At 44.6% G+C, this 12217-nt stretch overlaps 1 protein-coding gene across 8 annotated transcripts in view; it reads right to left on the bottom strand.

The window, feature by feature from the left end:
• Ntrk3 (neurotrophic receptor tyrosine kinase 3) overlaps window positions 1–12217 on the bottom strand; it is a 395823-nt gene that overhangs the window by 254441 nt on the left and 129165 nt on the right. For all 8 annotated transcript variants that reach the window (XM_047538450.1, XM_047538456.1, XM_047538451.1 and 5 more), the window contains 4 exons: window positions 11660–11956; window positions 5444–5467; window positions 3918–3982; window positions 2869–2971 (listed from right to left, as the gene is read on the bottom strand). In XM_047538450.1, coding sequence (XP_047394406.1) covers window positions 2869–2971; window positions 3918–3982; window positions 5444–5467; window positions 11660–11956 — 489 coding nt within the window. The remainder of the gene's footprint in view (window positions 1–2868; window positions 2972–3917; window positions 3983–5443; window positions 5468–11659; window positions 11957–12217) is intronic.

The following is a 12217-nucleotide window of genomic DNA, read 5'->3' as shown; positions in this document are numbered from 1 at the left end:
AACAAAAAAATTAAAAATGGTCTGAGGATGTAGCTCAGTTGTAGAATATCCCTGGGTTCAATCTCAAGTGCCGTCAGAAAAGAAAGAAAGAAAAAAAAGCCATTCATTAGTTCAAAAACATTTGTCAAATTCAATACAATGTTTCAGGCATATTGGGATGAGTGATCCATAGTTTCTGCCACAAGTTGATCTAGGAGGATAGACAGATATATGAGCAATAAAATGACAGCACTGAGATTAATGTATAATAAAGGCATTTTTACAAAATATTGTGTGGGAGTCTTAAGGGTACAATCCTTCGTGGAAGGACAATAAAAGGAACCTATTGAGGTTTATGTATGAAGAAAAGAAGAGGGCAATGACACCCATGGAGCCCCTTCTATATTCCAATGTTATGGTTTAGATCTCAAATGTCCCCCAAAGGCCCACATACTACAGGCTGATCACCAGCCTGTGGTGCCAGTGGAAGGTGGTAGAACCTTTAGGTGGGACCTAGTGGGAGGAATTAAGGTCACTGGTGGGTCATGCCCTTCAAGGGGATATTGGGACCCCAGCACCTTTGTGTCTCTCTTTTCTTCCTGGCACCATGAGGTAGACAGGTATCCTCCAGGCCCAAAAGCAAGGGAGCCAGAAATCTCTGCAACCATGAGCCAACATAAACTTTTCCTCCTTATAAGTTAATTTCCTCAGATATTTTGTCACAGCAACAGGAAGCTGAGGAATATAGCTAGTCAAACCTCACAGCAACCCCATGAGGTAGGTAATACTTTTTCTCAATTTTGAAGTTGAGGAACTCTTCCTCAACTCCATCACTCTTTTTCCTTGGGATGCTCACTGGCACTAAAAGATCAAGTTACAGGCAGCTTGTGGCATCTTCTTATTTATCCTAAAATAAGACCTAAACACAATTTGGCTTAATGAAGATCAGGGAGATGCAAGCTCAATTCTACATAGTCATCTTGCCTCTAACTCTTGCCTAACTTTTTTAAGTTGCCTGGCATTAGGGGATATTTCACTTCCACCTGTGTGGGCACATTCTCCTGGCTCAACTAGAGCCACAGAAGGCAACTCGGCCTTGGAGAGGGGATCAGGGGCTGGAAGAGGTTCTGAGGACAGCTGAGGGGAGGCACCACCCTGAGTGCTTCCTAATCCATCCGACATGGGGACACACTGTACCAGAAACAGAATGACAATTAATAGAAAAAATCTGCTCTCACAGTACTGCCAAGCATGTTGCAGGGTCTCAGCTGGTGGCACGCCTCCTCAGGGGAACAGCAATAATGCCCAATTCTTCCTTTTGGTCTTTGTCCTGTTTTCTCAGGTGGAAAGAGGAAGAGCTAGGAAATTTCCTCTCATAGTAAGAAAACATTGCAAAATGATAATGCCCGTCCTCAAAGTCAAAAGTCCAAGAATTTCAATAAGATTGAGGGCTTGGAGCTCACTTACTGTTCATCCCATCTAAACTTACAAAGCCCTTTTTGACATATATGTCAAGTGTTGTCAGATAAAACATCTCTGGTCAAGGTGCCTAAGAGTAGTCTGATTTATTTTAAGCAATCAAACCTCTCTCTGCTCTTTATCATTTGCCTGTGCATATATTTTTCTCAGTCCAAATATTTCAGATGATTCAAGAAACGCTGGCTGACCTTGCTATGACTTACTCAGGTACATCAGATGCAGAGTGCAGAGAGACAGAAGACTCCTGGAAAACCAGGCAGTCTGGCCCCATGTTTTCTGCTTTTCTATTCTTCTCTGGGTAACTTCATACCTATCATTGTTCTCAACACTTAAGGGAGACACAGAATCTTTGAAGAACATCACAAAAGTTATGTACTAGTTCCATTCTTTGTATAAACACTCAAACATTTGCACAGAAGTTCAGGGGATACTGTTCCAATGAATGTCATTCATGCACTCTCCTTCAGTCCCTGAGCCCCAAGGTCAGGAACCCCACCCACCACAGACAACGAAGACACAGAAGTTCATCTTTCTTGGTTGCATAGCTCCACCGGCAGACACCAACTTGATCTCATCTAAGCAAGCTTTCAGCACCCCTTCCTGTCTACCCACAACCCCACATCAGCCTCACACGGAAACCCAGCTGGGCTTATATCTCGAAATTCAAGTTTCTGTTTTGGAACTGCTACCCAGCCTCCTTTGAGCCATTTGGTCACATCCATCTCTGGGGCCAGGCAGGTGGATGCTAATTCACCATGTTAACCCCTTTCATGCCATTGCCCCTTAACTGAACTTTGGCAGAGTGCCACATCCTACCACGCCACCCCTGCCATAATGGGGAGCAGTACTCTGTGCCATGGAAGCTAGCCAGCAGATTCTGAAGTCCTATTGCTCTTGGCATCTGTTCCAGGACTCTATGTAGAGCTACGTGCTAAAATACAATGGCACGGACAGCTTTTCAATGCCAGAGTCTACCACCCTGTCTAGTTGTGCTAACTCCTCATTGAGAGAGACTCTGAGGACAGCTGAGGGGAGGCACTGCCCTGTGTACTGCCAAAGATGGGTACATCCCAAGATGTCCCTTTACCCACCAATAATGAAAACAATCATTTAAAAAATCCACTTCATTTGCCCTCAAATTCAACTTCTTTCCAAATTATCCTCATCACACAAGACCATCTGACCAAGAGTAATCAGCAGCCACATAAAACCATGTGGTCCACAGTTTGGTTCCCACAGATCTCAACACAACCTTCAGTCCATAATTTCTGAGAACAAGGATACAGGGAGTCTCCTTCAGGACCACTTGGACCCCATGACCAGAAACTCTCTCAGAGACCAAAGAAGATAAAAACAGCATCTTTCGATCAAAAGGAACCATGTTTTCCCCCACTAAAAATCCCATCTTACCCTTCATTCCAAATTTGGACCGTCGACCATATTTGTTGATCATAATAAAGAGAACCACCAAAAGGACACAGGCAAACGCAGCAAGTCCAACCGCAATGGACACCTATTAAGAGCCAAACACAAGAAGTCAGGGACAGTCATGGAAAACCCCAGTGCCTTAAAAGAACATGTGCCCAGATGAGAACAATCCTACTACAGCAGCAACTACAGCCCACTTGGAACTTTGCTACTGAGAAAGGCCCTTAGAAGAAGTATTTTATGAGACCCTGTGGCAGCACAGAGCTGCAGTTCTAGCTACCCAGCAGGAGGATTACAAGTTCAAGGCCAGCCTTGGTGAGACTCTGTCTCAAAATGAAAAGTAAAAGGGGATGGAGATGTGGTTCAGTGATAGAGCGGCCCTGGGTTCCACCTCCAGGATCACAAAAAAATAAAAATAAAAATTATCCATTTTAATTAGAACAAGATTCACTAGTCAATGTTCTGAGGCCCTTGCACCTGGAGTTCCATCCTAGAGATGCAAAAGAAAGTTTGTAGGAACTTCTCCCTCTTGTTTTAATTAGAAAACAAATTCTACATCTTCACATTTACATTTTTTACATTTTTACATAATATTCCTATCCAAGAAGGTCTAAGAGATTTGGACCCTGAAGACTCCATTAGACTCTTCCCCAGGGAAATCTCAGGCTCTGAGAGAGTGAGACTTGAAAAACCTACTCAAGAAGATGCCCAAGCAACTCAGACTTTGACTCATATAGTGAGCAGGCCCAGTGAACAAGGCCCAGCCAGGATCATAACTGACTGTGCATTTTCAAACTGTTCTCTTCTGAACCCCAGGGCCTGGCGCAGATCCAAAGATCCTCAAACAATGAACTATTCCCACCAAACAAAAAAGGTCTTAAACCACCTAAAAGGAGATCATTTGTCATTGCTTATTTTCTGCCCTAAATACTAAGGTTCCAAGTAAGTTAATATTTGGAAAAGCAAGTTAAATTCAGTCTGAACATGACTACACCAGTAAACATGTTCCTCTTAACCACAAAGCGACTCACCCCAAAAGTGTCCTCCTCTGGTTTGTGGGTCACAGTGATAGGAGGTGTAGGGCTTACTTCAGAGTCTGAAAATCAAACACAAGAGGACAGTTAGCTTCCTGGCCTTGGGAAGCCCAGCCATAGTCCCTGTCCACCTCTTAGTCCCTCTTGACACTTCCTGCTGGAGAAGGCCCTCTGGAGGCCACCATCCTCCAGGCTTCCCTCCCAGGTTTGCAGGAGATCCCCAAGGCCAGGCCCTGTCTGCCCACCTGGCTAGTGCTACAGCTCAAGGGCAAACTCCATAAGGCAAAAAGGGCCTCATTCCTATCTTCTACCTCCACCCCCAGAGAATAAACTGTAACCTGGGCAATGTGCATGAACTATGGGACAGAAAGGAGGAAAAGGACTTGGGATCCTAGCCAGGGAATGAATTAGGCAGATTTTATCAATGATGACAGCTGTTCCTAACATTCTGTTACTCTTGCAGAGGGCATTCCTTTCCTCTTCCCTGTTTCTCATGCACCCATTCTTTTTCCCTCATTATTCTTCAGTGAGATCCAGGCCTGTGGTCTCAGAAGCAAAGCAGTATCCAACTCCCTCACATTGATTTCGGAACACAGTGGCAGCTCAACTAGAACAACGTAACCACTGACCAGGAAACACCACCTTTACCCAAGAAGACCTGGACGGGAAGCCAGGTATTGTCCTCCAGTCATAATCATCCCCTGGCAAGAAATGACCCTAACTCAGAATTCTCTGAGGGAACATCTGTGAGATTACAAGTCCTCAACATCGTGTACGTTCACAGTTCTGGGATCCTAATTACGATAAGATAGATTTCATGTTTGTATAAAAATATCAAAATAGATTTTACTGTCATGTATTACTAAAAAGAACAAATAAAAATGAAAAGCAAGTGAAAGAATCACAGATGATATTTATATCAGTGCCAAATGGTCAATAGTATCACTACACAGGACAGACACTGGGCAGAAATGGAAATGACTACTATTATTCCCACAGGCAAAACCCCAAATCCTTTTAGGTTTATCTAGCCCTAGTAGCAAATCACTTATAAACTGAGCTTCAATTATTCCATTTGGGGACCACATGTATCCATTAGGAGGTCTTGTAAATCGCAACTCTACTTAGGGTGGGTTCTGGTCAAATTCTTGGGCACTTGAAGCAAGAGAGAACAATTAGTAGGTTTATAAATTCCATATGGTTTCTGCAAGAACAACTGAAATTTTGAAGAGGGGCACATAAAACCCTATAGGCATCCCCTTTTTATCTAGGTAGGGAGACCCACAACATGGCCATACCTTATAGAACCCCCTTGGGAAAACTGAGGCAATGACCCAAGAAAAATGGGCTTGGAACTGTCCAAGTAAAACTACATTTCTACTCTTTTCAAAATTCAATCAAAGGCCCACTGCTACTATGGGACTGGGAATCACCTGAAATAGGAAAGAGGATGGTCTGGATTTAATAGCTACCCAAACTACCAGAATAAACCATTTTCAAAGCAAAAGGTAAGGTGGACTTACCAAAGTCAAAGATATCTGTGCTTTCTGCAAAAAAGGACAAAGGAGTCATTAGCAAATGTAATAAAAAATAGAAAAGGCACACCACATCATACTCATAGCTATGACCTCTCCCACTCACCATGATCCCCTGTTCCCACAGAAAGTGACAGGCACTAAAATTCTTGACACATCATATGTCCCCCAAGCACCACCTCTTTATATGGGGTGGTTCTCCAACTGGAGAAAGAATGAGAGGTAAAACTCCTGGTCCCAAAGGAGACCCACCTGGGAACTAGAAACCAAACTAGTTTCATTAGGAAATGGGAATTTAAACCCTGATTCACTATCTCCCCCACAGCCCTCCCTCCTTCAGGATCCAGAGTGCTGGGGATGGTGCTGGAAGGTGGGGCCACTATGATGTCAAGTTGAAATTCCTCAAATTGATAAGTGCAGTTGATTCTAGTAGGTCACTGAGAGGTTGGGAATCCCTCTACAATCTGCCCATTCTTCAGATGGAAAAAAGAGTTATTTGAACATTGGCCTTTAGAAATGGCTTAGCAAATAATGAAAGCTCATCTTAAATTGGACATTGACTATGAGCCAGAGGCTATACTAAATGCTTCAGGTAACATATCACTCAGTCCCTATAGCCATCCCTGGAGGTAAGAGGCATCCTCTCCATTTAAACAATAACTACTCTACCAGAGATGCTCAAACTTTAGTGTGCAGTGGAATCATCTTGAGGGCAATTGCTGCCATTCTTCCCAGAAAAGAATGAGTATTCCTTGAAGAAATGAATGATTTCAGGGCCAGTACAGAGAAAATGCAAGATGGGCTTAGAATAGCTTATAGTACTAGAGAGTAAGAAAGTGCTTAAAGATTAATGGGGACCTAGAGAGAGAACTGAGAAAGGGGCTTCTAATGGTCAAATGTGGAATAATTTAGCAACTAAAGAGTAACAGTTATGGATTGTCATGGATTGAATTGTGTCATCCCCCACACACAAAATTCATATATTAAAGTTGTAATACCCAGTACTTCAGAATGTGATTATATCCTAAGAAGTTACTGAAGTTAAAATGAGGTCATCAGTGTGGCCTCTAATCCAACATGACTGGTGTCCTAATAAAAGGAGACTGGGACATAGACATACACAGAGGGGAACCCAGGTGAGGACAGGGAGAAATGACCTCTACAAGCAAGGTCCCAAAAGAAACCAACCCTGCCAATACTGGTGCTAGATTTCTAGCCTCCAGAAATATGAGAAAATGAATTTATGTTGTTTAAGCCACTCCGTCTATAGTATGTTACTATGGCAAACCTAGCAAATGAATACATAAATTATAAAAATATCTATGAATCCACACAATACAACAAGTAATTGAAAGAAGAGAGAGTGCTTCCTTATGGTAGAATTCCAGCTAGTAGACATAGAAGGAATGATAGAAATAGAAAAATCACCATTTGGCAAATACTACAGTAATAAATGTTTCAGGCAAGAACCCTCAATGAATGTTAAAATTAGTGCATGAAAGAAAACTGAGAAACAAGCCATTTATGTGGTTTCAAATCATTATCCTTACAAAGGGGAAAAGAGTCACTTTGCAATGGAGGAACCTAGTAGACAACACCTTGACCAAATGATAAAGTCAACATCACTGACGACAAATCATAGAAACATTGTGCACTCCCTGATATAGGGGACCAGAGGGCAGAGCATCACTTCTGTGATGTTCTTCAAATATGTGTAACTGGAATTTAATAATGAGAAACAAATACAAATTGAGAGACAGTCTACAAAATAATTAGTGAGTATTCTACAATAGTGCCAAGATAGTATAAAACAAACAGTGGGGAACTGTCCCAAGCTGAAAGAGACTAAGGTGAAGTGGAAGTAAAAGCAAGATATAATTCCGAATTGGATCCCAGATGACAAAAGAATGTCAGTGGGACAAGTGATAAGATTTAAGTCAAGCTAGGCTGGGCATGGTAATGCATGCCTGTGATCCCAACAACTCGGGAGGCTGAGGCAGGAGAATTTCAAGTTGGAGGCCAGCCTCAGATATTTAGCAAGGCCCTGTCTTGAAATAAAAAATAAAAGAGGGCTGGGGATGCAGTGGTAAAGCAGCCCTGGTTTCAATTCCCAATACCAAAAAAAAAAAAAAGAAAACAGAAAAAAGAAACAAAAACTAATGATCATCACCCCAGAGTGTCTGATCCAGTAGGCCTAGGTGGGTCTCAAGAATTTGCATTCAAACCAGTTCTCAGGAGACACTGATGCTACATTATACTACATCTCTGCCTGCCACACCTTGAAAATAAGAGCAATTCATTCATTTGCTCATTCTTCCATTCACTGTGGGTCTTCTACTTACCAGACCTTCGGCTAAGCCCTCACAGCCACTGTGATAACAGATCTGTTAAGTATCTAACTACGTGTAGGGCTGGGATGCTCTGTGCGATGGAGGCCTTCAGAGAAGGTCCTATTTATACTGTCATTCAGTGGCTTGCTTCTTGTCTTCTGTGTTGTCACAGGGGAGAACAAAAGAGCTTCCTCGCAAACCCTGAGCACAGCCTTCGTGTCACCGCTCTCTCCTCCACTGCAGATGGCCCAAAGCCTGATTGGGAGGAGGATGGAGGAGATGGGGGCTCCAGCCTTGGCTTCAAGGCCTGAGCGGAGAGAGGGGCCAGATCCATTTGCAGAATCTATTAATTTGCAAATTTCTCATAAGGCTCCCATTTATTAGAGAATATTCTCGAGTCAGCCAAATGTTTTAGCCCAATCTGTTAACCCTATAATCTCCAAATCAGTCTATGAACATGTAAGTCCTTTGCTGGAGCCTGGTAGCATCTGTACATTCAGGCAGCTCTGGAAGAGGGAGACTTGGGCCACTCACTAAACTGTGACAGGGACTCAGACATGCACAGCAGAAGAGGACAAGCCCACGAATGCTCCTCCACTCTGACCCCTACCAGCAGGCCAGGAAGAGGACTGAGTCACCATGCCAAGCACCAGAGGAATGCCAACAAGGCTGCACACTGAACGAAATGTGCGTGTCTCCTGCAGCCAGACATTAACTGCCTGAGAAGTAAAGGATTCATCTGCACCACAACCTCTGAGGCAGAAGGAGGGAGATGAAGTACTCTCCTGAAGTCACACAGCCAAGGAGTGATGGAGTGAGTTTGGACCCTGGGAGGGGGGCTGCATAACCACTGCCCTAGACTGCCTGAAGCTATTAGAATCAGCTAATGTTTTTGGTTTTGTTTTTATGCATGTTTTTTGTTTTGTTTAGGTTTTTTTTTTTTTTTTTCAGTACTGGAGACTGAACCTGGAGGTGCTCTGCCACAAAGGGAATCCCCAATTCCCCATTTTTTTTTTTTTAATTTTAAGACAGGGACTCACTAAGTATCCCAGACTGGTCTTGGACTTTTGATCCTCCTGCCTGAGCCTCTCAAATACCTGGGATTACAGGCATTCACTACCATGCCCAGCTAGAACTTACTGGTTCCACCAGAGACTGACAATTAGTTCTAGAACTCCAGAATTCACCTTATAAATCTAGCAACAGTCAACAGCAACTAAGTCTTTTCTCTGTGCGGACATACTGCTGAGCACTTGCATCTATGACTTCATTTAATCCTCATGACAACTTAGGCTGGGGTACTCTGATCATTCCCATTTTGCAGATGAAGAAACTGAGGCAAAAAGTACTGACCATGCACTAAACCCCATTCTAAGAGCCCAGGCCCCCTGTCTGGGAGGACCACAGATGGGATTTGCACCTAAGTCGGTCTGATTTCAGAGCCCTTGCTTTTAACCTTGATGCTTCGCTGCCCTGCCCAGAAGCGAGAGAGAGGTACACATGATAAATAGGATCTTCTCTACACCCTCGGGTCAGAAGGGAAGAGCAGAGACCTGCCAAACAGCTTTGTATCCGGTGTTCAGCGAGCGTGAGTTTATTTGAGAGGGTTATGTGGTATCCTTGCCTGCTCCCCCAGATAATTTACTCTTCTGAACATTTAGATGTCTTGTCACTTGACATGACTGGCCTATCTCTTCCCTGTCATTACCTTTTCATCATCCATTGATTCCTTTAACGTAAAGTCTCATCAAACGAGCAACCTCCACACAGGGTGGCCCTGGCAGGGTGTGGATGGGGCTGAGAAACACACCTCAGGCGAGCTGCCTTCTCTCTGAGCTTCTGTGTGACTCTACCCTTCGCCCCCCACTCCTGGAGCCAGATTCCCACCAAATGCCAGATTGCAAAGAAGGGATATCCAAGTCACCTGGGGGCTTGATGAAGCGTAGCTGTGGGAACCTACCCCAAAGTTTCCAATTCAGAAGAACTGAGGGGGCTTGACAATTTCAGTTTTAACCCATTCCCAGGTGATGCTGGGGACCACAGTTTGAGAACCATTGGCCTAAGGAGTCTTCATAACTGACTGAGGTGATGAGGGTATCCAGGGACTATGAGAAGGGCCGCTGCAGTTTGTGGGGACAGGGGATGTGTCCATATAGCTGGGAGGATACAGGGAACTGCTTTCTCCCATCAGGGAGTATAAACCCTGCTTCGGAAAATCAGAATTCATTCTCTAATCAGGTGGACGCAGGTAGAGCAAAGAACCATGCCAGCCCTTTGTGTCGACTAGGTCTAGCCTGACTTTATGACCATGAGAGCAAATTATCTCCACCTTCAAAAGCCACTGCTTCCACTGTACAGGCCAGGACCCTTCTCCCTGCCAAAAGAGCCCAGTATGATCCTCAACAGGAAGTATCTTGAGACTTCTTACAGGGCCTACTGGAGATGATGCTGGGAATGTCAGACCACACGGTTTATAGGGTCTCAAACATCAGCATGCTCTCAATGCTCTCTGGAAAGATGGCTCCATCAAACCCTGGACCCCAGTGGTAAGAAGTGAGCTTTGCTTGCAGCCTTCATTCATCCAGTTTCACTCTTAGGGACTCTAGTCCCAGTTCCCTAGTCCTGAGATAAATAACCCCCCAGAGTCACCTCCCTGTGGGTACAGGCTAAGAAGTCACCTTCATATGAACAGATGCTGCCTACTGCTAGCTCTCACTACCTCCCCACTGCATAGGACGTCAGGCTTTATACCTCCCTCCAGTCCAACAGAACCCAGATTCAGGGTTCAGGTTCAGGGTTCAGAACTCAGGTTCAGGGGATTGAAGGCCAGGATGTCACCCAGTCAGCTCCAAGCACAGATCACCAAGGTCAACAGAGAAACAAGGCTTCTTATTTCTTCTGGTGGACAGAAACTCATCTATTGTGGAATCCAGCAAGAAATGCTACAACCTACTGTCATTAGGTTCTTTGGGTGTTTTCTTCTCCTTCAGCTTCAGGGAGATATTTGGAATGCCCTAGCCTAGATGAAGAAAGAAACACCTCCAAAAATCCAAGTAAAGGTTTTCCATTACTTCAGTGATTAGCATTAGTACCATCAAAGGCTGACAGCATCAAATACTCCCCAGAAGAAGTTGCAGCTCTCAAGGCCAGATTCAAGGCAAGCCTTGCTGCTGACCAGCAAGCAGAAAGAGGTGCCAAATTCTGTGACCTGTGCTGTATATAAACTCATTTAAAAGTCACAAATGCCAGGTATGCTGGCCCATCCCTGCAATCCCAGGGACTCAGGAGGCTGAGGCAGGAAGATTGCAAGTTTGAGACCATCCTGGACAACTTAGCAAGACCCTGCCTCAAAATAAAAAGTAAAAAGAGCTGGAGATGTAGCTCCGTAGTAGAGCACCCCTGGGTTCAACCCCCAGGACCACAAAGAAATTAATTAATTAAATAAATAATATATCAATAAACAAGATTCTTAGAGGAGCCGTATAATCATGCCCATTTCATAGTTGAGGAAATCAAGGATTAGAAAACTACCAGGTCCAGGGTCTCCCAAAAAATAAAGTGCTGGCTGGAAATTCTCTACCATTATCAACCATCTCTGAAGTCCCCGTGTTCTCTACTGTAACACAGTATGCTTTCACATGCACAATTGTGTGTTTCTGAGAGGTCTTAGATTTTACTGTGAGATGTTTTGAAAAATAGAGACTTTATTCCAGCTTATACAAAGCATGGATGGTGACTGCACATGCTCCTATGTATTTGGTTACCTGTGATAACTGTAGGACCATGAGTGACTCTTCTCCTCTCAAATTACCACCCCACACCCCAACTCCCAGAAGGAATCTGTGCACTCCAGAGCCAGCTGGGCTGCCCTCACCTGGAAAAGGCTCCTTGAGGAAGTGGCCATTGATGGTCTGGTTGGCTGTGCCCAGTGGGTTTTTAGCAATAAGGGTGTAGTTTCCATTATTGTAGTGGGTGGGCTTGTTGAAGAGCAGGCAGCCCTCAGAGACCTCGCCCTCCTGGTAGTACTCCACGTGGATGATCTTGGACTCCCTCAGCGGCTGCCCATTATGCAGCCAGTGCAGCGTTGGCGGCGGGTTCCCGCGCACCACGAACTCGATGCAATGCTCCAGACGCAGCTCGGGCTCCTCTAGGCTCACCACACGTGGGGGGTCTGTGGGGGAAGAGGCCAGCTGAAATCCTGGACACCAGGACTCCTGTGTCCCAGAGCAGCCTTCCAGTAACTGAGACGAGATCTCCATTCTCTCCCACCCAGCTCTGAAAAGGCGGAGAGAAGCAGAATCCCGCAGCCAACCATCCAAGCTTCCTGGATCTACCTGAACTGGATTCCCTGTCAGGGCATTTTAGGGATTTAAGCAAAGGTAGAAATGGCCCACTCGGGAGTGTCCTGAAGATATAGTTGAAGTGGGGAAAC

The sequence above is a fragment of the Sciurus carolinensis genome, chromosome 2 (assembly GCF_902686445.1).
Source record: "Sciurus carolinensis chromosome 2, mSciCar1.2, whole genome shotgun sequence".
NCBI classification, from domain to species: domain Eukaryota; kingdom Metazoa; phylum Chordata; class Mammalia; order Rodentia; family Sciuridae; genus Sciurus; species Sciurus carolinensis.
Note: the sequence above shows the minus strand (reverse complement) of the source record. Positions and strands in the feature narration are given on the sequence as shown.